A 26,309-nucleotide genomic window follows, 5' to 3' on the forward strand; every position below is an offset into this window, starting at 1 on the left:
TATCTCAGCACTTCTTTCAATACTCAATGCTTACCTTTCTGTTATTTAAATTTATTATTGTATAATCTCTTATGAAATTTATAAGATGTATGTGTCTTTCAGCCTGGACTAGACTTTCTCTGAGTTTCACAGGACAGAAATGAAGAAGGCTCATACTGAAATAAGATACAAGTACCTCAGAAACAATAATCATAACCCTCAACCAAATAATGTTTCAATTTGTAGTTGTAAACATAATATTTACTATACATTATTATGGAACTGTGGAAAAATAATCTGAACTATATGATTTTTTTCTCTCAGCTCAATTCTCCATTCATTGTTTTAACACAACAACCAATGAATATAGACTGAAATTAATAATTGAATGAAAGTCAGGGAAACAAATTTGATAGTGAAGTTAAGGAAATGAAAGCTTTACAAGACAAAAATGTACAGGCTGAAAAAAAAATCCATTCCAGCCTTTCAGACAGTAGGCAACACCAAACTGGAGGAAAGGGGGTAAAATGTAATTGAGGCCAATTAAATATGAGATCTCCCTTACTTATAGGAAACTAAAGCACAATATCACTTGGTTAAACTATAAATAAAATGAACTTTTTCTACAATATTTTCAAAATATCCTGTTGTCTTAACAATTGATAACCTTACTGTTTATTTGCTATGACACACCTTAAGGCACAAACCGTTAGCAGAGAAAGCCTGTTAATAAAAAGGGAGGCCAAGCTGGAAATTAGGCATAAAAGGTATTCATAAATTAAGACATCTCATGCAAGCAGGTTCCCTAATTAAAACATTCTTTAAACATTGTTGCTTAATCAGGAAAGCAGCGACTGACAGACAATTAAAACTCAATTCATTGCGCCTACTGAACGTATTCAACCACAATGGGAAAATGACTTTCTGTCATTTGACTTTCTGTCAAACCTCCCGATTCCTTGTGGTTAACTGAGGGCTTGGGTGCAGGAGAAGACTAAAGAAAACATACTTTTGTGTGTGCTGAAAATAAACCTTGACCACTTGTAACCAGAAAACTCAGGAAGACACATGACCTCACATGCTTGTCCCTTATTGCTGTTGCCATTAGAAAGTAAGAATCACGGCATTACTTCAAACTGATAAGCTAATTAGCAACTGGGAAAAAACTATCTACACACGTTTTATAAATTGCTTTAGTGTTTCAAAAACTCCCAGGGTCTCTTCTGCTGTCACATATATGCCACACAATCACACTCTTTATGTTTCTGGAGTTTTAAACAGCTCTTGACAATCAAAAATCCAGCTCTCATGAAGGACTTTGCTCTGCTAAGAGCCATAGATTCTCCCCTTTTATCTTCTACCCTTCCACAACTACATATATTTACAACCAAAATGCTGAAAATTTTGGAACAGGAGGTGTGAAAGTACAGTAATTTCACGACCATAAGGCGCACCGGACTATAAGGTGCACCCCCCAGGAGTCGGTAAACTTTGCAACTTTGTAGATCATATAAGGCGCACCGGACTATAAGGCGCACTTTTTTTTTGCTGCCAAGATCCGTGCCGTGCGCAACAAAGTAACGAATCAGTAACGGAAACCCCCGATCATGGAGTTTACTGGCAGGGGCTCAATTTGGAAACATTTTTCACAGATTGGCGTAGGCTTTCAAAGGCAGCCCCAGGCGCCCTCCCCGTGCAGTGGGCCCTGGCACTCCTGCCCGCCCTCGGTGCCGGCTGGTGTGGCTTGGCGCAGCCATGGGGCTGTCTCCCCCTTGCGGTTCCGTGCTGCTGTGGTGCTGTTTCCCTTCGCGGCTCCGTGGAGCACCCCTGCCGCCCGCCCCTCACTCGGCTCAGCGGCACGACCGCCCTGCCACGTGTCCCTCCCTCGGCTCAGTGCACCGCGGCCCCACCTGCCCCTATCGGCTGTGGCCCCGCTACCCCCAGCGCCGTGGCCACGCCGGCCCCTATTGGCTGTGGCCCCCGCTGGCCACGGCACCGCGGCCCCACCGGCCCCTATCAGTTGTGGCCCCGCTACCCCCAGCACCGTGGCCACACCGGCCCCTATAGGCTGTGGCCCCCGCTGGCCACGGCACTGCGGCCCCGCCGGTCCCTATTGGCTGTGGCCCCGCTGGCCCATGCTGGCCGCAGCCCCGCTGGCCGTGCCTGCCCCTATCAGCTGTGGCCCTGCTGCCCCCTGCACTGCGGCCCCGCCAGCCCCTATTGGCTGTGGCCCCTTGGCTCAGGCTGCCACACACAACAAAGTAACAAAGTAGTAACACCTCCCTGCCCACGCTGCTCCTGGTGCCTGGGGCCGCCCGGGGCCGCCCCCTCACCTCCCTGCCCATGCTGCTCCCGGTGCCTGGGGCCGCCCTCTGCCTTCCTGCTCGCACTGCTCCCTTCTGCCCCCGCATCGCTACTCAGTGCTCCCGCGCCGCCCCCCCCTTCGCGACTCTCACTTCTGGGGTGGCAAATGTCGCAACTTTGTACATCAACTATAAGGCGCACTTCCAGGTTTGGGGAAAAATTTTAGTCAAAAGGGTGCGCCTTATAGTCGTGAAATTACTATAGTCAGGATGTGAAAAAGGAACTTGCAGACTCAAGGGGTAGCTGGACACCTCAAAATGCCAGCAAAAATTCCAAAATGGAGATCAGATTGTGAGAAATTAAATTCTATCTCACTTTCTTAATTTTAATAAAAGAGCAAAAAACCAAAAAAAATAACCAACAAAAAAAAAACCCCAAACCAAATCAAACCAACGAACCAACCAAACAAAAAAGGTCAAACTGAAAATTGCAGCAATGCTCTCATAAATTTTTACCAGAAGGGAACGTAAACTTCATTCTAGAACTGCATACAGCTCAGAGCATGAAGAGCCCTTAGCAATCAGTAAATAAACTGAGTTTCTGCAAAGCAGAACAAGCCTTGAGGTTTGGCTTGGTACCAGGTGGTAGACTGTTCCTGAGAGCACTTAATACAGGACATGCCATGTGTCATGTCATCATGTTTGCTCATCTGAATTTGAAATTCAGACACAGTGTTTTGAGGAAAACAAGAGTTTTCAAGTGCCAAGATGAATTTCTTTCTAGAGTGAAGAATGCAGGAGTAACCACAAGAAAATCCATGGGGAAAAGTAAAGGCAAAACCTGCCAAATAAAGATATGCTTTGTCGACCCTTTAAAGGGCTCAGGAGCAATGTTGATAGAGTTCAACAAGAACTGTAATACAAAAGAGAGATCCTGAATATAACGAGACTTGTGAAGACTTATTCACTTATGCTCTCACTTTCTTTTAAAAAATAACTTGAGTATTTATAGTGGACCATATCAACATGTGGTTTCTTTGGTTCAAATGCCACTCTGAACTACCTGCTAAGTGTTCTTTTTTGTTTGAGAATAATTCACATTAGGGTAATGAATCAACAGGAATGCTTCAATCAACACTTGCCCCTCTACTGAGGAATTTTATCATCTAATCAATCTGTGAAGTTTCCTCCAGTCCCACACATCAAATGTCAATCAAGTTAAAGTGCAAATGCTCAGCCAGGTCTTTCAGGACTATTTGAATACATTAGATAATATAACCAACATCTTAATTGACAGCCCAAAAGATTGACAGGGAGGAGGTGAATGTTCAAAGAAGTCAGAACTGTTGCTATCTCAGAAGAAATCATCTTTTTGCACTCTATAAAGAGCCTTCAAAATGCTCACAAAAGGATGTAAAGGCAGTGTCCCAGGAGAACAAGATTTCAATCACAATTCCACTATTTTTTAGCAGATATCCCTTATTCCAGAGACAGAAAAGGATCTGTGCTTACCATGGCTAAAATACAACTCTTAATCCTTTCTGCTCTCCAGCAGTGTATATGTCCTTCCAAACAGTTAGCCAAACATTACAGAAACATTGTCTGCAAATTTCTTTTTAAAAAGAGCACACCTGGACAGGTGTCTGAACTGATCATATTAAAAGCTTTTCTAATTGTGATCATTTGTGCAAAAAGGTTGCTGAGCACTAGTACTGGGAGACATATTTCTTCTTTATAGGCTAATTCAGAGGGTTGACAAGTATTTAAATATCACAGACCATCTCCAAGTAGCCTATTTCCAAAATCCTTCACAATTTCCAATTTTTAATTTTTTTTTTGCCTTCTTGCAAGTGATTGCTATTTTCATCTCAGGAAAAAAAGATAAAGTCTCCCTCCAAAAAGACAATCCCCAAATATAAGGGTATGCATACAGTGGAACACGCAAAAAAGTTCTGTGGTTTTGGCTCTTGATTGTAATAGGGGGTTATTAGTGATTAAGCCCTGTTAGTGTGAATGGGATTCTTCATCTTCTTGTTTTAACTGGCTGTGGCTTCTAAACAATGAATAGGTGATTACTTAGGATGATCAGGAGAGAAAGAGGACAACAGCAGGGCATTTATTAGGAACAACTACTTGATGAGAAATGACAGTAGTGTGGCAACAGACATAAAGGTGATGTCAAAAGGCTTTGGTATCTGGCAGCGACTGAAGATGAAGAGGTTGAGGGAAAGTATACTGATCAGACTCAGAAATGAAAGTTTTTTCTGAGTGTTTCTTTTTTTTTCTTTCTTTTTTATTTTTTGGTTTTTTTTGTTTTAAATGGCAATAGTAAGAGAATTGACTTATGTCAGAACCTAATAACATTATTATGTACTGACATAAGTCAATTCTCTTACCATTAGGAAAAAAAAAGGAAATGAAAACACTCAGCAAAGACTAACTACTGGGTCATCTGGTCCTTGTCTTGGATTATGTAGGAAATCATTCACAAAGTAAAGCTGAGGCGCATACCTGCACAGGCCTGGACCTGCTATTTCTATATCTGCGCTTTTGACTCAAACCCTTCAACACCATGATAACCTCAAATTGCTTCAAATTAAGTGGTGCTGTTAAGCCACAAACTGCTATAAGACTCAGCATTCAGAATAACAGACTGATGGGTTAAAAGCCTATAAGTAAAATGCCATTAGAAGAGTGGGTTTGAGTGTGTGTATTTAACAAGAGTGGATTATTTTAAAATGTTTTTTCTTATTCTAGTGAGTCCAACATAAGCAGTGATAAAATCACCAAAATGGTTATTCCTGCTTGTTGATTTTACAGAATGAATATAGATAATGGATATTTTCTGGCAGATTGTCTTGGGGATGGTTTGTTATCCCACACCCATTTTTGTTTCTGTTTTTTGTTTTGTGTCCAGTGCGGTCAGTGCCTCCCTCCCCTCTCCTCCCCCAGCTCTGGGAGCATCACAATGGGTGAGAGCCAGCCTGGGATTTCCTCTGAGATTTGGGGAGAAGAACATCTGCTCCTGTAGGGTGATTTCATCTCCATACCCACGCTGCATGATCCCTCTGACAAGAAATACTTGTAGTTGCGTGGGTTTTGCTCGCTTTTTTGGTTTTTTCCTTTTCCTTTGGCACTGTGACTGGAACTTACTGGTTTGCTTCTCTGCTGTTTGGGAGCTCAGAGCGAGTTTTCACAGCACCGGGCCCTGGCAGCTCCCCATCCCCTGCTGGGCCCAGCCACCACCTGTGACCTCCATGGGAGTGATTTCCTATCCAGCCCCACTATTCTTGGCTGCTGGCAACACTGGAACCCAACCCCCAGACACCCCACAACTTCAGACAGGGCCCTGGAGTTTCTGCTATATTTTGTTTGCTGCCTCTGGGTGCGCCCACCCTCTGCCATTCCAGTTTACTGCTTCCAAGGTTTCCTGCTGCAGTCTATTCAGTTTCCTGAGTGGCACTGAGACTGGCTGCTTCCCATGACTTCGCAAAGGAAAAATATTCCCTCTCTCCCTCCTCAGCCTGCCCACCATTTTTGTGAGGGAGTGGCCCCGCGCCACAGCGCCCCCTACAGGTGTGGCGGAATCATCGCAGCCACCCTGCCCAGCTGGGAGCCACCAGCACCCCCTGCCGGCTGTGCCCAGAACTGCACCCAGGGGAAATCGCTGCAGAGACTGGGGAGAGACTTCCAATCATTGGGTTTTCTGTTCTTGTTTGTTGGTGTCAACGTTGTTGTTTGTTTGCCTTGTTATACATACACATGCCAGCAAAAAACTGATATTCCTTTTCCTATATCTGAGCCTAAAAGTCCCTTAATTTCAAAGTTATATTTTGGAGTGGAGAAAGTCAAATTTTCCATGCCAAGGGAGGTTCCCACCTTCCTTGGAAGACACATGTTCTTTAAACCAGGATACAGATGTAATTAGGATATTCTCCTGTTTATTTTGAAGATTACAGTAATTTCACGAATACAAGCTGCAGCAATTTGACAAAAATTTTGGTGGAAACCCGGAAGTGCGGCTAATACTCGGGGGCGGCTAATATGTGAATAATTTTCTGACATTTACAACCCCAGACGTGCCAGCCAGGGTGCCGAGCCAAGCACCTGCCAGTAAAAGCCGGCATTCCGCGATTGTTACAAAGAGTTACTCTGTTGCCCTGGCTCCCTGTAGGCAGCACGGGGGGCGGGGAGAGAGGCAGGAGAGCTCTCTTCTTCCCTACTCTGCCGCAGCCCGGGGGAGAGATGGGGGGAGCCCGCGCCACCATTGCCGCGGCTCGGGGAGGAGAGGGGAGCCCGTGCCACCATTGCCGCGGCTCGGGGAGGAGGGGGGGTGCTCTGCCCCCGCCCTCCGCCACCGTGGCAGGAGCAGGGGGTGCTCCGTGCCCGGCCGGCGTCGCGGCGCGAGCGGAGCGTGCTCTCCGTGCCCGGCCAGCGCCATGGTGGGAGCGGGGCTGGGGCGAGCGAACCCAGAGGTGGCGGCCAGCCCCGAGCGGCACCACCGAGCTGGGCCACCTGGCCCCGTCAGCAGCCCCTAGCGGGCCGAGCCTGTACAGCCTTAGCTCAGCCAGTAAACCCCCCGCCATGCCGCGGTTCTGTTAGTATTTGGCAACTTTGTTGCATGCGGGTCCTCGCTGCAAACGACAGAGTGGCTTATATTCATGTGCGGCTTATTTATGGACAGAAAACGAAATATTTGCCAACACCCAGAGATGCGGCTTATACTCTGTGCAGCTTGTATTCGTGAATTTACTGTAATCAAAGAAGGAAAGGCCTTTCTGCATGTAATGAGATACTTGCACTTCCAGGTGGTAGAAACACAAGATACATTATGAAAGTAATCTCTTCATCACTCAGTAATACACTTATTTGTTAATCTCTTTTTTCTTACTCCCAGTTAATTTTATGTTTATTCCTAAAGCCTAATCTGGTGTGCATTGAAGCCAGTGGACGTATTCCACTGCCTTCAGCAGACACAAACCAGGATCAGAGTTTTTTTCCCCCTCTAATTTTTGCAACCTGCACCTCACCATCCTACCACATTCTTCAAAGTGTGATTGGTACAGACATAGTGAGCCTACAGTTCATTCATATCCTTGTATTTCTCTGTGTTTTCTCTTGGTCTGATATTGGCCCTCAGACACACCCAGTGAAAAGGAAGCTGAAGCACAGGAATTTAGGTAAATTTAGATTTTATTCTCTGACAAAGGTCCTATATATGTCTAGTCTGCAACGTGTATTCTCTAGGGATCCAACCTCTCTTTTTCACTTTAAGCAAAAGGATTGGAGGAAACACCCCAAAGCAGATTTGGAGATTGTTTGCTTGGGGCTTTGTAAGCTCAAGGAAAAAGGGTCATCAATATCGGTGTCAACTATTGACTCTATCTGCTGCAGTACTGATCCATGAAGTCAAGTGGAATGAAGAATGATTGTTCAATTAATATCTGGAAGTGGTGCCTAGAAGTTGCTTCTCTATTTTCCTCTTTGAAGAGAAAAAAGCAGATATCCTCCAAACTGATTTTGAATATAAAAATGAAAACTCCCCTCAGTGTAAAAATTATGTTTGTATTTATAATGCCAGTAAACACATCCTACAATCATTAAAAACTCCTCCACACAGAAATAGGTCATAAAGGAATAACTTGTATATGTGCTACACTACTGGGGTGGATATACAAAAGATACTTATTTTTAGCCCTGTAGGTATTGATTGTTTACAGTCAATGCACTGATTCCCAAAATATCTCCAACTGATAAAGAAATAACCAACAATGTGCTGCTGAAGCTCACAGCATCCTAGGCAGCTCTGATCCATCTCATATGCATGAAAGAAAGAGACAGGTAGAGAAATACCTTCCTCAAATTACATAATTCAGTGACAATTTCCCAGATAATTTCCCTTTCTTATGTAGCTTTACCTAAAGTAATGAAGCTGTGAAGGATACAAGACAAAAAAGAGATTGGCTATTAAGTAGAATTGCACTTCCTTTTAATTCTAATTTGAAATGCTTTTTTTAAAAAAAAACACACCAATTTAATGTGCATAATCTCCATTAAAAACAGACAACAAAAATGCAAAATAATTTCGCTTATAAAAATATACATGGCATGATAAATATAAAAAAAATAAATTAGAAATGTTAGATGAACACTGTAAATTTAGCTGCAACATTATCTTTGGCAAATTTTGTTATATAAGGACAGGCGCTTTTTTAAACTTTTATATATGTTCGTACAACTATATCAATCACACTAAATGTATTAAAATTAGTAGAAGCTCCTATCCAGTAATCTTGAAAACAAAATGTAATTATGATTATATGTAATAAAATTAACAGGCCAGAATCAACAGCCATAAAGGAATGTGTTAATCCATCAGTATAACACATATCTGTCTGTGTACATCTGTGTTTTCACACCTATGCATATGCACCATTCTTCAAGTATTTCTAATTTCTCAGGTAATTAAATGGTTGCATAAATGATCATATTCCATTTGTCTGTAGGATAATCTTGCCAATTTAAGTAGTCAAGATCCTGCTTCAAGAGCTTTTAGCCATTTTCTGGCTGGTCTATCCCTGCCTCTCCCCATGTGGCACTCCTTTCTGACCTTGTCTGTTTTCATAAAGAGAGCTGGATGTTCCTGCACAGTCACTGGAGCATGATGGGATCAGCATCACAGAGACCTTGGGGTATTGGGGTAGTTGGTTTGGAAGAAGAGGCAGAGGAGCATAGGGAGCTCCTAAAGAAGATGCACTGCACAGAAATCCATACAGAACAGGAGATGTTCCTGAGAACCTCCAGGTGAGATCAGCAGGGAGAGTATCAGAAGGTGCTGTGGTGGAAGTCTGTTACACAAAACATGACCAGGATTACCTGGATTAAACTTTATTGAAAAAACTAGCAGAAATCTCCTGATTGGAAGCTTTTGTCCTCATGGCAGTTATCTAATCCTCTGTCCTCTCCTTTTCTTGTTCCTCTGGCCTTTCTTCTCCTTATATCTATCCATCATTTCCATTTCATGTCATCCACAAACCCTAAACAGTGACACTTGTTTTAAAAAGCAAACTACAAGGACCCAGGAAAAAATCCTCTGAACCATTGTCTGACTAAGCTCAGTGTATTTAAGAGTTTATGGAAGACTTTTTCTACTGTTTTCATTGTGAACATATCACTGCCACTATTCAGAATGGCAAATGACTCAAGAACTGCTCTATTCACACTTTTTTACAGACAAAGAGACTGAAGAATTGTTATTATTTCCCCTTCATGTTCAAACTAGCTATTGACAAAAAGCAATGAATTATTGTCCAGAGGCTCATAAGATGATGATATTAAAAAAGTAGTCTCAGCTGGTCTTACCATGCACTATTTATTATCAGGGATGGTTCACCCTAATTTTGTGTAAAAACCAGAGGTGACTGTTGTAGCATTGGCAATAATGATTAGCACTGCTTATCTCAATTAAGGCAATTATTCTCTAGATTTTTTTTCAGTTTGGCTTATGCCTCAGAGAAGTGATATATCTTAGCATAAAATGTTCTTTACTCACCTCTCTTTTGATTCAGCTGAGCCCCTTCTTCATTAGCATCACCTGGCAAAAAAAAAAAAAAAAAGTTGAAAGAAAAAGGTTATTGGGAATACCAGCAAGCATCTAAATGAAATATTTCACGTTTCAAATTGTCCATATCTTAGTTTGCCTCCTCCTGTTTAACATTTTGCAGTGAAATCTGGATCTGGACGGGGAGGAATGTTTTGATACTGCTTACTACCAGATACAGATAACGCAGAGAATAAAAATCTGCGTAATTTACAACATTCTGCAAAGAGCAAACTAGAGGCTCTGCCCAACCCCTTCCCCCCAGCCCAAAATCTCACAGTAACTCTGGTCTTCCCAAGAGAAAACCCCTCAGGTAAAGGAGGAGCAGCCAGATGCACCCCTCTGCATCCTTTGTCTCTATTAAACACCAGTCCTTATTTGTTTCTTAGCAACAAATGGGGAAAAATTCCCCAAGCCAAAGAAAACAAAAGGAAAAAAATTCTAACCCCCAACATACAACATTAAGGAGCTTTGACAAGTAATTTTTAGGATAAGAAAATGAAAAATTTTGTTAAAACCCATGGGAATTCTGTCATTGAATTCAACAGAGACTGGATTTTCAACTGAAGTTCTGGTATTCTTCAACAAACTGCTCAGAAAACATTTGGAAACATAGAGATTATTAATTATTCAGTTTCCAATAATATGTTCTTTCCATGGAAGCATTTATAATGAAACCAGCATGGTAAGGTTTCAAATTAATCTAAGAGATGAGACTAAATCAGCAGAATCTAAACGTATATATATCACCTGGTCTTCTGTGGAAGTTCTTAATTGTAGTTCTGTAAGTGACTTGGAATATGAAATTCCCAAAGCAACAGAATAGTTTCTCAGCTAGTGATAATGGACACAGACAAGAAATCTGATGTTATTAAAAAGTAGGGAAGTCATTATGCAATATAATTATGAAGAGGCAAAGACTGCTTCTGTGAACTAATTGTGAATTAAAGGCTGGGGTTTTTTTGGTTTTTTTTTTTCCCCAGGGAAAAAGTATGTAAGGGTTGCTGAAAGGCAATGAAGTCTTTACATCATTTTTGAAAATGGAAGTTGGGATCCCAATAACTTGATGACATGATCTCTGAGTCATTATAGTGCCTTTGAAAAATTCACCCCAATCTAGGTATGAATCTGAGTTTCACTTTGGCATACAGCAATCCCCAACCACTTCATGTGTCTGTAATTATTACTCTCACACTATTAATCCATCTGGTGGAAGCATTTCCCTGTTAAATATAAAACATTCTCTTTCACTGACCTTGGTGTGGCTGGCTGAAGTGATAAACACCATATTTAGCTCACAGAGCTCTATGCCAAAACCAATTATTTGAAGATAAAAACCAGTGGTTTAGAAGTCTATATCCAAAATGTATTCACTTACTCCCTGAAAAAAATGATATTAAGGACTCTGAATAAGTTGGTTTTTTTTAATGAAGTTCTACATGCCTAATATAAAGCAAAATCAGTGCCAAGATTACCATAAATTAGATTTGTTATACCTAGTTTTGTTTGTTGTGTTTTTTAAATTTTTAATTTTTTCCCTATATAATTTCTTACCCCATCTAGAGGAAGCTTTTGAAAGGTTTGTTTTGGTTTGAAATATGCACCACACATAGTTAATCCCAAACCAAAATTGGATAAAACCATCAAAGAACCTTAGACTGAATCTTTGACAGCAGCAAACACTTCTTCAAATACATATTGTCAATATTTCTTGTCCAAACTCCACCACTGGAAAGACCAGAGGTGAGACCCTCTGTACCTCTCACCCTCACTTGAGAGCTGCTGAAAAATAATTGACCAGCCCAACTTGACTAGTGTGTGCACACATCTACCCACACTTGGTTACTCCTCTGGCTGGAGGAGCAGAACAATGACCTCTCACATCAACTCCCCATTAAAGCCCTGGATTTTAGGAAGCTCTACCAAGATGACTTTGCTGCCAAAGGAATGACTGACCTGGCAGTCTGGAGTGAGAGGAAAACTAACAATGACTACCAGAAAGGGTTAGCTCATCCCCAGCAAAAGTCACATCAGTATTTAGAAGGCTCGAGAGACAAAAAAAACCCCTTCTAATCCAAAATGTGTGCAAATTTTTCCAGTTTATGATTGAGGTATACTACATAAAATTAAGGTATTAAATGGGTGATGTGTGGGAGAAGTTTCCACTCAAGTATAAAATAATTTACAGTGGAAAGTCAACCTATGATTGAAAATCTCCCTCTAACTCCCAGGCTACCAGGGTAACTATATCTCCAAAGACCACAGAGCATTACATTTAGGAGCAAGGTGCTCTAAGCATAAGCTTTTGTGTAAGCGACAGGCTCCCTGCTGGGGTCATGCATTGAGTGATGCCTGTGGCTCTTTCACTGCCCTCTCCCTTGTTATCTGCTGAGGTTTGGGAAATGGAATAATTACACCATATCTGCTCTTACTGACACAGGAGAAGGGGATGCCTTCTGTCAGATCCTTTTGTTTTGCCTTTTGCCTTGCTGGTCAGGCTGTTTTCCCTGTCTCCCAAGTTCTGGCATACAAGCAAACAGAAGCCAGATGGCTAAAATCATCAATCTGTGTTAAGATTTATGTTAGGAACAGAGAGGTGAAAAGCTCTAAATACCGCCACTAATCCCCAAAGCCATTAAACCACCTCCTCCTTGCTGCTCACACTTCCATTTGCATTCTCCTTCATGTGAAAAACCAGCACTGTGCAAACACTGCACTGAGAATCCCTTACATGAGAGCTGCAGGAGGCTGCTGCTTCATCTGTGTTCAGGTCCTGCATCCTGGGCTGGTGGCACTCCCCAACAGCACTGCATGCTGCTGGTTCCTCCCTGCCTCCCCCTAATCTTTCCTCAGCTGCCTAATTGCATCCTTCAGGATTTTTTTTTTTTTACTCAGCATTTTCTGCAGTTTCCTGATTTCCAGATGTTTCCCTATTTCTAGTCAACCTATGTGTCTCAGTCTGCTCCTCCTTGAAAGTGTGGCTCCATGTCCTGACCACAAACAGGGGAGAACTGGGAGGGCACTGCGGGAATGGACAAAAATCCCCTCTGCAGCTTGTGTGAACATTCCCCTCTGCCAAACAGAGCAATGAGATGGGCAGAACTGTTAAGAGCTCAAACCAAAAGAACCCTCCCCCAACATTTCAGCACTGAAAGCTTCAGCCATCCTTTTGAGCTTATTTTCAGTGCAGAAATAGGGTTCTGGCTCCAAAAGTTTCTACTACCAAGCATTTCCCTAGCCTGTATTCCATGACCTGCCCATGACCTGCCCCTATTTCTACAAAGGAGGAGCAGCTCAGCAGTCTCACACTTTTGAGGAAAATGGATCCCATTTCAGGTCAGGCTTGAAAAACTTTTTGTATCCAGTCTAGAGCAGCCAGCAGTGTTGACAAGGTTACCCACCTGTGGCACACCATCTAAATCATGATAATATCAGGATTCCAGCAGCTGAAAAGACCAAACAGGTTTTCACTGTCCATATTTCTCTCTCCCACACCTTTCTTTCCAAAATTTTATCCCAAAGTTTCAACCACCTGACTGCATGATCACCTTCAAAGCCTTAGGGAGATTTATAATCATATTTCCTAGGTATTTACAATAACTGGTAACTGAGAAATCACTTCTGGGGGCTTACAACCACTGCTGATACCCAAAAAGAACTTCACGACAGTGTAAAGGCTTTATGTCCACCTCAGCATAAGAGTCAATGTTATAGCACAGTGAGCCACACAGGAAGGTTTCTTGAAGCCCAAACACACATATGAGGCTTGCAATAGCTCAGGATCTCCAAAGCTCTTTTGGTTGTTTCGATTCCTCCAACTCAGTTCTCCACTGGGGAAATGTGACAGAAAAAAGCCCAAAAAGGGCAATATTTTCTTTGAGGAAAAGCAGGTTTGGAAATCTCTGGCAGATAAGATCAACTAAAACAGGCCTGACTCTTCTCTCCTAGTAAAAAGTTAGATTTTCTATAAAACTTTTCCTCATCCTCAGTGCTCCTAAGATGAAGGAAAATAATAAAATACAAAGATCTTTAACAAAAAAAAGTGCCTTCTTCTGATTTGGAACTAAAAATAAGACTTCTTTTGGTCCTATTTCTATCCTTTCATCATGCAATCCTGCATATAGAGCATACTACACAAACCCCCACTTGATACTGAGCATGTTTCATTAAATTCTTTTGTCTAATTATAAAGGAACTTCCACTGATGTGCTCTGCACATCCTTGCCATGCTGCAGCAGTAGTGCTGGTTTCCTTCCTGTGCTGCTTAGTTATACCTGTCTCACAATGCTGGAGCCTCAGAGAATGTAGGATATATTTGTACCTTTTGAAGCCATATCAAATAGAAATCCTTAGTACCAATCTCCTAAGAAGTTATTAGGGACTGAGGCTTTTTTGTCATCACATCGAAGACCTCTTTTATGAACCGTATCACCTGATCAGCTGTAAAAAAACCTTACAAACCATATGAACCCCAGCTGCATACAAAGACTAGGCAGTAACTGCTATTCCCACACTGAGGGAACTGGACAACCTTAGTCCAGTGAAGGAAATGGTACTCACACGAGGATCAGATTTGGACTTCTATTTCCCAGATGTTTCTACCTTAGATAAAAGGAATAAGGCACTCCTTGGGGAAACAAGTACCAGGTTTAAAAAAAAAACCCTATTCTGTATTTCCTCTCTGCCCTAAAATACTGAAAATAACAAAGTTTCGTTCACACAAGTGCTAAATGTGTTGTTAATCTAGTAGTCACACACAAAATGGCATGTTTTGCATATGGTCATGCATTTGCAAATACAAGCTTCTAACAACATCTCATCAGTAACCTATGGCAGAGGCAACCAAATGAGACAACCCCAGATTTAACTGCATCCTTGGAAATAAGAAGCAGTTGAGCACATGAAGTTATTTGGAGTCTGTGGCCAGAGAGGAACAGGATATTTTTGATGATGACATAAAATGCACTTGGAATGCTTTAATTAGATGTCACAATACCTAACAGAGTAGTAAGAAAAGATCCCTGATCAAAGATGTATTCGCATAATATTAAACAGAAAAAGCTGCTTGTTCATTTTCTGGTGCCAGGCATCCATGTGTGAAGGGCTGAGTACAGAAGAGAACAGCAACACACTTAATCTCAGTCACTCCCTGAGCCTAAGGTTACACACAGACCATGACCTACAGGCTCTTCTGCAGCACCTCCTATCAATTACTTTAAGATCCTAATTGTATGTTGGGTGAAAAACTACTTCCTTTTGCTTGTTTTCATCCAGACTCATCACTTCCTGGAACACTTCACACTCCTTGTGTTACAAGAGATGGTAAATATCTGCTCCATATTCACCCTTCTAATGACCAGGCTCATCATCTTCCTATTCTCCCCCACGTTGTTATTATGCACAGCAACCTGATCCTTGCATGTAAATGACCCCTGTGCCTTCAAGGGCATCCTCATCCACCTGCCACCTTGCTGTTTCAATGCAGCTCCTATCCAGGTGTCTCCCAGGAACTAGAACACTCATGGATTTGGAGTGAGTGGACAAATACATAGAAACAGACATTTTCCCGGACTTCTGGATTGATTGCAGGCTCTGATGTCAGTCTCACAAAAGGAGACAAGAAAAATCCCTACAAGATGCAAAGAAGCAAAGAATATTAGGCTCTGTTTAGCAAAGCAAAGGCTCCTGACAACAGCACTTTTATAGGTTATGGTCCTATTGCTGATCCATGCCCTGCTCCAAGCTGTGACTCTTCTGTCATCAGGAGTGAGGAGATAAATGGTTTTCCAGACCATAGTGCAGGCAGTATCACAAGCCTCTCTCAAACCATGTTTTTAGGTGACCAATACTTGCAACACACAAAGTCTAGAGCAATTCTTTGTCAGCAGTTGGTCAGAAAATAATTCTGATGAGATCATACCAGGAAGTTTTATTACGATTCAAAATGAAAGTGGGAAACTACTTATGAATTTCTTTTTAGGTACTGGAAACCCACTGGAATGTTGGAAAGTGCTGGGAACCCTTTCTTAATCTGCATATATCTCCTAAGATGGTGAAAACAGTATCTGAACCATCAACTATATCCTCTGTCCTCCAAGTACCACTCCTGAGCTGCTGTTTGATCACTACACTGAGACCTTGGCAAAATGGGCAAAACAGACAACCCCAAAGAGAGATAGGGCTGGCACAGCCTTTACCATGGCAAATAAAGACAGAAAGTCCTAGAAAAATTTTGGTTTACAGTTTTATGGACACATTTAGCATTAAGTGACCTTGAGATTTTCTGAGGTTGGTTTTTTTCAGACAAATGTTTCAAAATGGACAGGTATTTTAAACATTGTAGCTATTTCGAACTTTTGGATTAAGAACAATTTTTACAGCAACCTATTTACACTGGATGGTTATTTTGTCAGGGTCTAAAGGTGCTGTGGGAGAGACCTAGAGCAAAGCCAACATCCTATTTTAGTGCATAGGCTCTTCCAGCTCCCCCAGATGGGCAGTGCTTCCTTGGAAGCCTCCACTGCTGAGGGCCAAGGAACCATGAGGAGCAACAGTGGGGCTGTGCTTCTCCCCAGCTAGTTTGAATTAATTCCTTCAACAAGGGGCCTTGCAGGAGCCATCTCAGTATGACATCTTCCAATATAAAGACAGTTCAAAGGGATGCAGAGAGCATTTTGCACCCTCATGAAAACATCAGCGTGCCATAACTTCTCTAAACCGACTGCTGCCTTCCACCTTCCACCCACCAAAAAATCCTCACTCATCTCCCTCAACACAAGACTCCCACAAGATTGGAAATCTGAGGGGGATGTTAAATGCTGGCATGGAATCCAGAGCTGGATGGCTGTGACTGCATAAATACTGAGGGGTACCCTTGTAGGCTCTCAGAGGCTTGATGCACAGCTGAAAAGCCAAGCAGGATCTCCAAGGCACAAAACCAAAGCTTCATGAGGCAGAGAAATCAGAGTCCCCCAAGAAAACCAATTAATCTCCAGCTATGGGGGTTGGGGAAGCAAGACAGCAAACAGCACCTTGCAAGCTTTGTGAGGGAAAGCAGTGAAGAGAGTAACAGCATGGTCTGACTGCTTCCAGCTTCACCCTGTGAGACCACAGGCATTCATCAGCTGTGAAGACAACTTGGAAAACCTGCATGGAAACAGGAAAAGCAGCTCCAAGCAAAACCTTCAGGATGGCCCTTATTGATCAGCAGAAGAAAACCAAGAAGATACCAAACTCCCCCAAATCTTATACCCTAAGGGACATTTCTGTGGGGTGCCAGGTTCTGTTGGTCTTTGTATTCCAGCCTGAACCAGTCAGAAAACCAGAGCCTTGTGACTTATGAGGCAAACCACTGCCCAGGTGAAGCCTCCCATAATGGATACTGGGTATTTCCAGTAAACTGCTTGGCACCTCTCCACTGAGTAAAATAAAGCCCATGAAAAATATTTTGTGGAATACATTTGGGTGATGAATTATGGAAACGAACTGGCTCGTGAACGCTGCAAATGCAAATAGAGAGGCTAAGTTTATCAGATGAATTATCCATTTGATACGGGATTCCTTACTAAGGGCTAACTTATGACTCCTGTGCTTGTACAGAGGACTGCTCCAGCCCTCGTGCAGTCTGCCACAGAAAGCAGAGAGAGATGCCTCTCAACACCAGTACAAAAAATTACAGCCCCTGCTTGGGAGTTCGCTCACGTATTAGTGCAGAGATTGGCCTTTTTAATACAAAGGCCTTCATTCAGCCATTTAGACAGTTTCCAATTTGATTCCAAGCCTGGGAGATCTCTTAACAATGAATTTCTTCTGCAATTGTAATATATTTGCACATTTTATGCACAAGCGGGATGCCCTTCCTGAAGTAACAGAATTATTACAAGGCAGTAGCTCTCATCCATATGGTTTGGATAGGGGGAACAGTGTTTTCATCAACCAGGATGAAAGCAGAAAATGCATTAAATATCATAACCTGTAATAGAGGGAAGAGAAAGTTTCCTGAAAATGAAGCAATCTCTCTCTTCTTCCTAACACCAACTGATAACAGCTCAAAAAAACCAAACCAAACCAAAAACAAACAAACAAAAAACCAACAAAAACTCCCAAACAACAACAACAAAACCAAGCCAAACCAAACCAAAAAAACCCCAAAAACCTAAAAGAAAAGAAAAGCTCTTGGGCTCAGCATCCTTTCATTAGCTCTAAAAGGAGAGTCTAAAAGCATGCACCTTCCATCTGTCAACAGGCCTAGGGAAAGTCCAAACATCCTTTCTCCAAAAATTCCTGCAATGTGAAGCAATTTTGTTACTCTGTTTAAAGTGGCAAGAAGTAAAATAACCTTGGATGCTGTAGCTTCACAGGACTATATCCCTTTTATAGCACTATTTTTGTCTAAAAACATTTTCAGAAAAAAATATTTCTCCTCTCCAATCCACTGGTAACAGGTGGCAGATTTAGAAAGACTTTAAGCATTACAATTGAAGATAAGCCATTTATAATATATGACAGCCACCATGAAAAAAAAGCATTTGCCAAAGGTCCTTACAAGATTATCTGTCTGACACATTAAGTAGCTTTGTGTACTTAATGCAGGAAGAAAAAAGGTATCTTTGCTCCAGCTGGCAACTGTTTACAAATACTCTTAATTTTCCTCCTAAGTACAGAGTCCTAGAAATATGTATCACTCCAAGGTAAACGTTGGCAAATCCAGCTTTTCAAGGGGGATTCCATTTTATGGTAAGTCTTACAAAATATGTATAGTTAGCAAGAAAAGAAATGCCTAATGTTCAGACTCCATATAGAGTTCTATTACAAGAAACAGTGCATTCCAAAAGAAAAAATTATCTAAGTAGCAATTCCTTTCCCAGAAAACTCACTCATACTACTAATAGCAATGAATCCAGCAATGTAAGAACTGCACACATGAGCCAGAACTGCAGGCAAAGATATTTATTTTAGTTGCCTGAAAGACATTCTCTCAGCTTAAGTAGAGAGAATGTTCCAACACAGGTGAAGGGAGAATAGCTGGGCAATGTCATTGCACAAGGAGATAGGACTCAATTCATAAAAAGAAAAAGCCTATCACTGTGGCACTGTTTAATATATTAAAATAGTGATCTATCTTAAGCAAATAAAGCTGTTCTTTCTACTGCTCTTTTCTTACTAGAATATACAAAACCTCCTCAGCAAAACCCCTGAGGATCAATAGAAAATTCTACCCTGACTAGGACCCTTTGCTTAACCAACCCAGGACTTTTCTGGAAAGGACTGACATGAGAACTTATGTCTGAATGAAAGATAAGTGGTGCTATGCTCCCTCTTGAAGCCTACTGGCTCTGGCTTGGCTTCTGTAATCACTGGGATTGAATCAGAAATGCTGAGACAGTTACAATTGCTCAGTTACTGCACAACTCTGTTACTCTGCTAAGACATGACATTACTTCCAAGTCTGTCTCTTCCCCCTATATATTTAAAGTTTAAAATGACAAGGGTCTTGGCAGTTGTCTTGATATCAATATTATTACTTGACTAATTTCTTTGGCATTCTACCTGCAAAATAGGCCTAATGATATGTTCAACTAATGGAACAATTTCCCTATATCTATATTCCACTTACTCTAATGCACTAAGGTGTAATTCTAGCTTCATTTCATTATCACTTGACTAGCTCAAGCACTTGCATGTCTTTTTGGATTTATTAATGCAGTGGGTTTAAAGTAATAACTATTTATGTACATTACTCCATGAATATATTCTTCTTTCTAAGCATTTTTGTCCACATCTGTCAAAGCAGATATATTTCACAATGTTTCTGAATGCAAGATGCACTTTTAAAATGCCTTGTAGTTGTTTTTTTTTCCCTAAGCTTAAAGCAATAGCTCAGTGTTATTCTCTCCTGTGAGTGTTTAGATAGTGTCCTATCAATTTAAATTTAGGGCAAGTCTATCCTTAAAGGCCTTAATTTCACTAAATTGATAGATTTCCTTTAAATCAAAACAAAAACACCATAAATTTCTTCCACAGTAAAAATATCAGGACTTTACTGCCAAAGGTAGAGGCAGTTGCTAACTCTTTGACACAGAATCATGTTAGCAAAGTCTTCTGTGCAAGCAACACTACAGGAGATGCATTTGGGAAGAAAGTCCTGCCTCTCCCTGTCTACTCCCAAGTTGAACATGTGGACACTAAAAATAAAGCACTAAAATAAAAACTTCCTGAATCCCTGGCTACTGATTCACCCACAGGAAATCCTTCACTGCATCAGGAATAAAGTTGTAGAGCTAAACTGGTTCCTTTTATGGCTCTGGCTAATCAGACAGCTGATGCCCAGTAACATTAAGGCATATCGAAATCAGAATCATTAGGTATGAGAAAATTGCGCATCTATGAGAATGGGTCCTAAGGTATTTTAATAATCTGTACCTAATCCTATAATAATCTATCTAAATTTCCGATACTGAGAGCCGAACTTTCTCTGGACAGTAAATTTTGGATGAATCTTTTTTTTATAGCCACATATACAAACCCCTGGATTTAGAGAGTCCCTACCATGACCACCTGTCTGTAGTCACATATCAGAATCCCAATTTTAGCTTGAGAAAAAAAAAATCATAGAATCTTTATGTACATGAGAATAAACATACTTTAAAACTATGTTATGGCAGATCATCTAAATAATGTGGTGTAATCAATTATATGTTTTTCTTTAACATGTGACCCAGCTGCACAGGTTCTTTGTAGACAGGAGTTCAACAATGTCAGGTTTAAAAAAAAAATCCAAATGAAATAAATCTTTCACTCTGCTGTCTTTCTGATGTTTGGCTTGTCATGATGCAGCTCTGAAGCAGTTTTTTGTCTCTCAAACTTTCAAATCCAAGTGGGTTTTACACTTATAGAAACAATACCAGACTTTACATCACTATTTCCAAGGCCTTAGCGATGAAAGTGAGCATTAATAGTCTTGATTTGTTGACCAATTGATGTTATATTCTTTTGTCACTTAATCTAAAGGGCAGTAAGACAGCCAGCAGCAGTAGGCAGGGTACTGCCACTTAATTCTTTGGGCCGGGAATGCTGACAAAAAATAAAATCACTCAATGAATGGGTTAAACATAAATGCAGCTTCTTGAAATGCATGTTCAGTGTGCTCCAGACAAAAATATTATTAAATGGTTGGACATAATTTTATGCTACCTGAATAATCCAATAGGTCTTTAACTTTCAGCTGCCAATCACTGCAAACTGGAGATTAGAAAGCCATCTACAAAAGCTTTGTTCTAATGAGATGAGATAAAAATATCACAATTTCCATTCTACCAGACAAAGCAAAAGGAAAAAATCACTGTGGCTACAGTGACAACACATTCCTGTGAAATTAATGGGACTCCGAACGCACCAAAGCTCTGCTTCCTAATTACTCCAGGGCCATGTTCACTAGACAGACAGCATGGGGAGTATTAGGAGATAAAACAGAACACTGAAATCTGGATCTTTTCACACATAGTTAGACTGATGTAAGCACAAAGCAAAATAAAATGGGATGAGTTTTAGGGTTGATAAAATTACGGAAAGCAGATTTCTAATGATGTACAATACAAATAAATCACAGGTTTATTGGAGGAGGGGGATTAGCAAATTTACTAGCCACGAGGTTTCCTTAAATCTAGAAAGCAACCTCCTGTGTGAAATCCAAGATGAATGACTAACATTTCCCAAGTGCTCCAGTGAGAGCCATCTTTCTCCCATTCATTCTCACACAGGGACAGCTCAAGTTTAAAGTCCTCATTCAGACACAGTTGGGCTCTAACCCCTGTGGTATCTGTTCAGATCCAGAGAAACCTTACCAGCATTGTTAATGAAAGACCAATGTGTATGGAAAAGCAATATACACTAGGAGCTCTACACATTAGTGCAAATAATTTCCTTCTCAAGAGTCAAGAGAGCCAGAGCCATGCACCAAGTTTTGGGAAAAGACACACATAGAGCATGGAAAGAAGAGATTATTTCTACTGAGCATACAAAACCAGTATTAGATGTAGTTAAATGTCTGCATTTGTCCAGAATCAGAGACTCTATGTGCAGCTGATCTTTAAAGAAGGTTCACATTTCTCTATTTGGCTTTGGAAAGAAGGAAAGATGCCAACTGTTGCATGCCTTTTTAAAGTCAAATGGTACTTGATTACTATACCTACCTAGAGGGAAAAACTCGCCCATTTTCTTCTTGAAAATTTTGTAGTCAACCTCCAAAAAGACGCAGAAGATGATACGATCCACCTGTAAGACACAAAATGATTCAGTGAAATCCTCCACACTGGGAGTAATAGTCAATAAAAGCAAAGAAACTTTTAAGCCAATGTGCTTTTATGCTCCAGGCAAACAAGAAAACAGTGCTGCATGTCTTGACTTTATTGTACTTCTGTGTTGTAATTTATAATATAACCTTTGCAATCGCAGCTCACAATTGTATTCTTTGTTAACTGCCTCCTGTTTATGCAAACTGCTCTCAAGCACAGTATAAATGACTTTGGCATTCCAGATGAGAACTGGGACACAACGTTTGATGAAAAAGTCATGTGGGGACTTCTAATAAGCACACAGAGGAGCAAATAGGTAAGCAAAGAGCTCTTTTTCCAATCCTTGTCCGACAAATCTATTTGCAAAACCATTTAGTATTTTAAAATGTCTTTAAAAGGTTTCATGTGGTTTTAATTTACATGAAACCACTTATTCTCACTATAATGCAAACACAATGCAGCAGAAACATAAAAGCTGATTAGATGACAGGTAGCACACAGGGTAAATAAAACATTTAATATGCCATCCACTTAGTGAGGCTGAGCATATCAATGAAACAACAGCCTATAATGCATGAACCACCCACCAGTGAGTTCAAATAAATTCTTTGGGAGATCACTGTATGTGAAAAGCTTTTCTGAAACACACCAAAAATAATAAAAAAGCCAAACAAAACAAAATCCAGAAATCTAAAGCCTTTAAGTCTGAAAAACACCCACACTGGACTTCAGCCTTGCAATACCTTTGTGTTAGTTATTTGCATTGCCCAGAACAAAATGCCTCTGTAGCCAAAACCTGGCTTGGAGGGGTGCTGTGGAAAACAAAAAGACCCTCTTACAGCTGAGCTGAGGGACCTGCAACCCAGTAATCATTTCTTTCTCTGAAGTGCAGAAGAGCTTAACCACAAAAGGATGAAGCCCAAGCAATAGGAAATTTGGCATCTTATGCTGTCATGGTGTCTCCATGGGCAATAGGACAATCTGTCACAGCAGAACTCCTCAAGAGTGCCTTTGCATGTGCTAGAAAAATAATAAGCCTCCCCCCTGCAGGGAAACAGTGAGAGGAGTGCTCTCAGGATGTGAATTCTTTCCCTTATCTTCAGTAGAAAATGCTGTCCTTTTGCTGCAGCTGGTCTTAGAAGTGAAGTCCAAGCCTTGGCTTCAAAGACACCATTATGCTGAACAGCTCAGCACATCATTTTTGAGCTCACTTTGGTGCAGCCCAGTAGAATATAGAGGGGGATGAGAGCAGGCATGCACCAGTTATGCTGGAAAATACCAGCAGCTACTAACCAGGACATCTTGGAATGAAAGGTGATGACAAGCTATGTAAAAGCACAACTAGCAATAGTACGAGGGGTAATGGCCTCAAGTTGCACCAGGGGAGCTTCACTTTCAATATCTGGAAAAATTTCTTCATTGAAAGAGTGGTTAATCACTAGAACAGGTTCCCCAGGGATATAATGGAGTTCCCATCCCTAGAAATCAAAAAATGAGTATACGTGGCACTTCACAATATGGGTTAGTAGGATAAGTGGAATTCACTCAAAGGTTGAACGTGAAGACCTTGGAGATCTCCAGCCTTACTGATTCTATGACACTCTATGAGACTGAAGGTGCAAGGTATGTTGGTGTTAAGGAAGAAGAAGGCTTGTGAGCAGGGGAGAAAGTAGCAGGGCAGAACAGGGAAGCCTATCAGCAGATTTTTCAGCAAGAAAACTGCCTGCTGCTGTCTGCCCATATGATGCTTGCAGAGCCAAGCTGTTCCGTGCATCCCTCATAAACAAACCAGGCTGTATCTTAAAAATATTCTGGAGCATGGCATTAGCTACTCCTCAAAAGGGATATAATTAAAAACTCAAATACTAGTTCTGTGCTCAAGCCCAAAAGCCACACTCATCTTCACACTCACAAATTTGTAACATAAAGCGTCATTGCCAAGAAGTGTTACATTTTACCTACATGAGGTTTGACACGATCTTTAAGGTCCCAACCAATCCAAACTATTCTATAGTTCACTGGTTCTGCCTAAGTTGGGTGTTTTCAGGAGGGAGGCTTTAATCTGCAATGCTTAAATTACATTTCTTGTGAAAATTGGATTAAGATATTGCTGGGGTGTTGCTAGATTGTCATCTTCACTCTCTGCCTTGCAGACTTTCAAGCATTAAAAGTGATAGGCCCAATGAACCAGAACAGACAAAAGAGCAAGGATGGAAACGTATAAAGCAGAGGAGGAAGGATATTCCCACACCAAAAAGTTTCTGAATCTCTAAATAGTCTTATATTCTCTGCTGAAAATCTTACAGAAATTTGCCTCATTCTGTACGGTCCACCTTCTCAAAGTGTTCCCTTTACTTTTATTTGTTCAGTGCAGCTGACAATGATGAAACTTCTCCATGAGAATTTCTACTACTTCTCATAGAATTCCTTAATTTAAAAATAGAGAATCTCTCTAGAATTGGCTGACTATTTCAAAATTTCTAGCCTCCTGACTGTACACATCCTATATATAAACCTATTCCATTTCTTCTTCTTGATGTGAGAAAAACTGCTCTATTTTTAAGTATGCATAAGATATTGTGATGACAGCTGAAATCCTGTATTTATCTGATTGAATAGTATGTGTTGGCAGATAGTAAATCTGAAATTAACCCCTAATCTATCATTCTGCCTATCACTGACTATTTTATCTAACATCCCAGTGAAAATAAGATTAGGTAGAGAACGTAGTCTTTGTCCTCATTATGCCCATTCCAGCTACAATAAGGAAAGGTTTAATCCAAGCGACTATCAACCTGCTTTGCCTGCTGGCCCACAAAAGCTCAGCAGGATTTTTGGGATGCGCAGTTAGAAAAGCCATTCCTTATTCAACAAGGAAATCCCCCCTCTGATGTGGCCTGGAAATTCCAGTTTCATTACCCCACCGCTTTAGAGAGGGTAAGGAATATCCCCTGCAGTCTCCCCTGACAGTGCCCAGATAACTCCCAGAGCTTTTTGCAGACACCCCGCTCCTCCACTGCTGACCAACCACCACTCAACTGCAGCAGAACTGTAAAGGAGTTCCAGGTTGAAGGTATTAAAGCTCATCCCTGACTGACAGCTCTTTTTGAAGGCTGGTATTAAAATCAACCATGCCCTGTCAGAGCCTGATTAAATTCTGCTCACTGTACAGCTATGAATAGGTGGATCAAAAACCCCCAAAATCAAGAGCACTGCAGCACAGGAAGAAGGGAGTTAAAATGCATGAGCTGTTCACTTAGGCACCTTCACAGCTCAAGGCTGTGAGTACATTTGATTGTTTTTTTTCCTTACCTTTTCTTTAAAACCTGCTTTCCTTGCCAGGCTTTATTTAATTTTGATGGAGATAGCTTCCAGGTGGTTTTGTTAGCAGCACCTGATAAGAATTAGTAAACTTCTGCAGGGCTCACAGGACTCAGACTATTTTTTTGGAATCATAGAATGGTTTGGGATGGAAGGGACCACAAAGGTAATTCAGTTTCAATTCCCTCATCATGGGCAAGACCATCCTCCACTAGATCTGATTCCTCCAAGCCCTATTCAGACTGGCCTTGGACACATTTTTTGCAATAGAATGGACCCTAACACCAGAGTTTCAGAAGGATACAGCCTTATCTCATGAACTGAAAATATCTCCACTGGTGTGTTCAGTTCGTGACATATGGGTATACAAGCACAGGTGACCACATAATAGCAGCAGCACTGACCTTAGAAAGTGCAAAGAGAGTGGTAAAAATATTTCTTCCTGGTTTTTGATCTTTGGGGTTTTGTTAGTTGGTGGCTTTGAAAGCACTCTACATGTAGTGAGTTTTCAATTTACTGGGGAGTTGCTGTACCTTGGGTGAGGTCACTCACAGACTACAGAGGGTCTATGAGAGCTCCATGGAAGGCTAGGCAGGGACACCCATAGGAATGATGGAAAGATGATGAGGGTACCTTCAACTCATGCTAAAGGACCCTGCACTCCACTGCAGTGTGTGGGAGGACACTGCATGTTTACATGTGCATCTCTGCATGCAGCTGCTGCTCTAGTAGGAATTTATATCTATATAAAAAGCAATTTCTAACATGGACATATAGAAATAGGATAAGGGGGAATGGTTTCAAACTAAAAGA

General features: G+C 41.2%; 1 protein-coding gene across 5 annotated transcripts in view; it reads right to left on the minus strand.

Moving 5' to 3' along the window:
* Nucleotides 1-26,309, minus strand: part of MACROD2 (mono-ADP ribosylhydrolase 2) — an 881,430-nt gene that overhangs the window by 72,588 nt on the left and 782,533 nt on the right. For all 5 annotated transcript variants that reach the window (XM_033054610.2, XM_033054611.2, XM_033054609.2 and 2 more), the window contains 2 exons: nt 22,074-22,155; nt 9,835-9,876 (listed from right to left, as the gene is read on the minus strand). In XM_033054610.2, the coding sequence (XP_032910501.1) occupies nt 9,835-9,876; nt 22,074-22,155 (124 nt within the window). The remainder of the gene's footprint in view (nt 1-9,834; nt 9,877-22,073; nt 22,156-26,309) is intronic.

The sequence above is a fragment of the Catharus ustulatus genome, chromosome 3 (genome assembly GCF_009819885.2).
Source record: "Catharus ustulatus isolate bCatUst1 chromosome 3, bCatUst1.pri.v2, whole genome shotgun sequence".
Taxonomy (NCBI): Eukaryota; Metazoa; Chordata; class Aves; order Passeriformes; family Turdidae; genus Catharus; species Catharus ustulatus.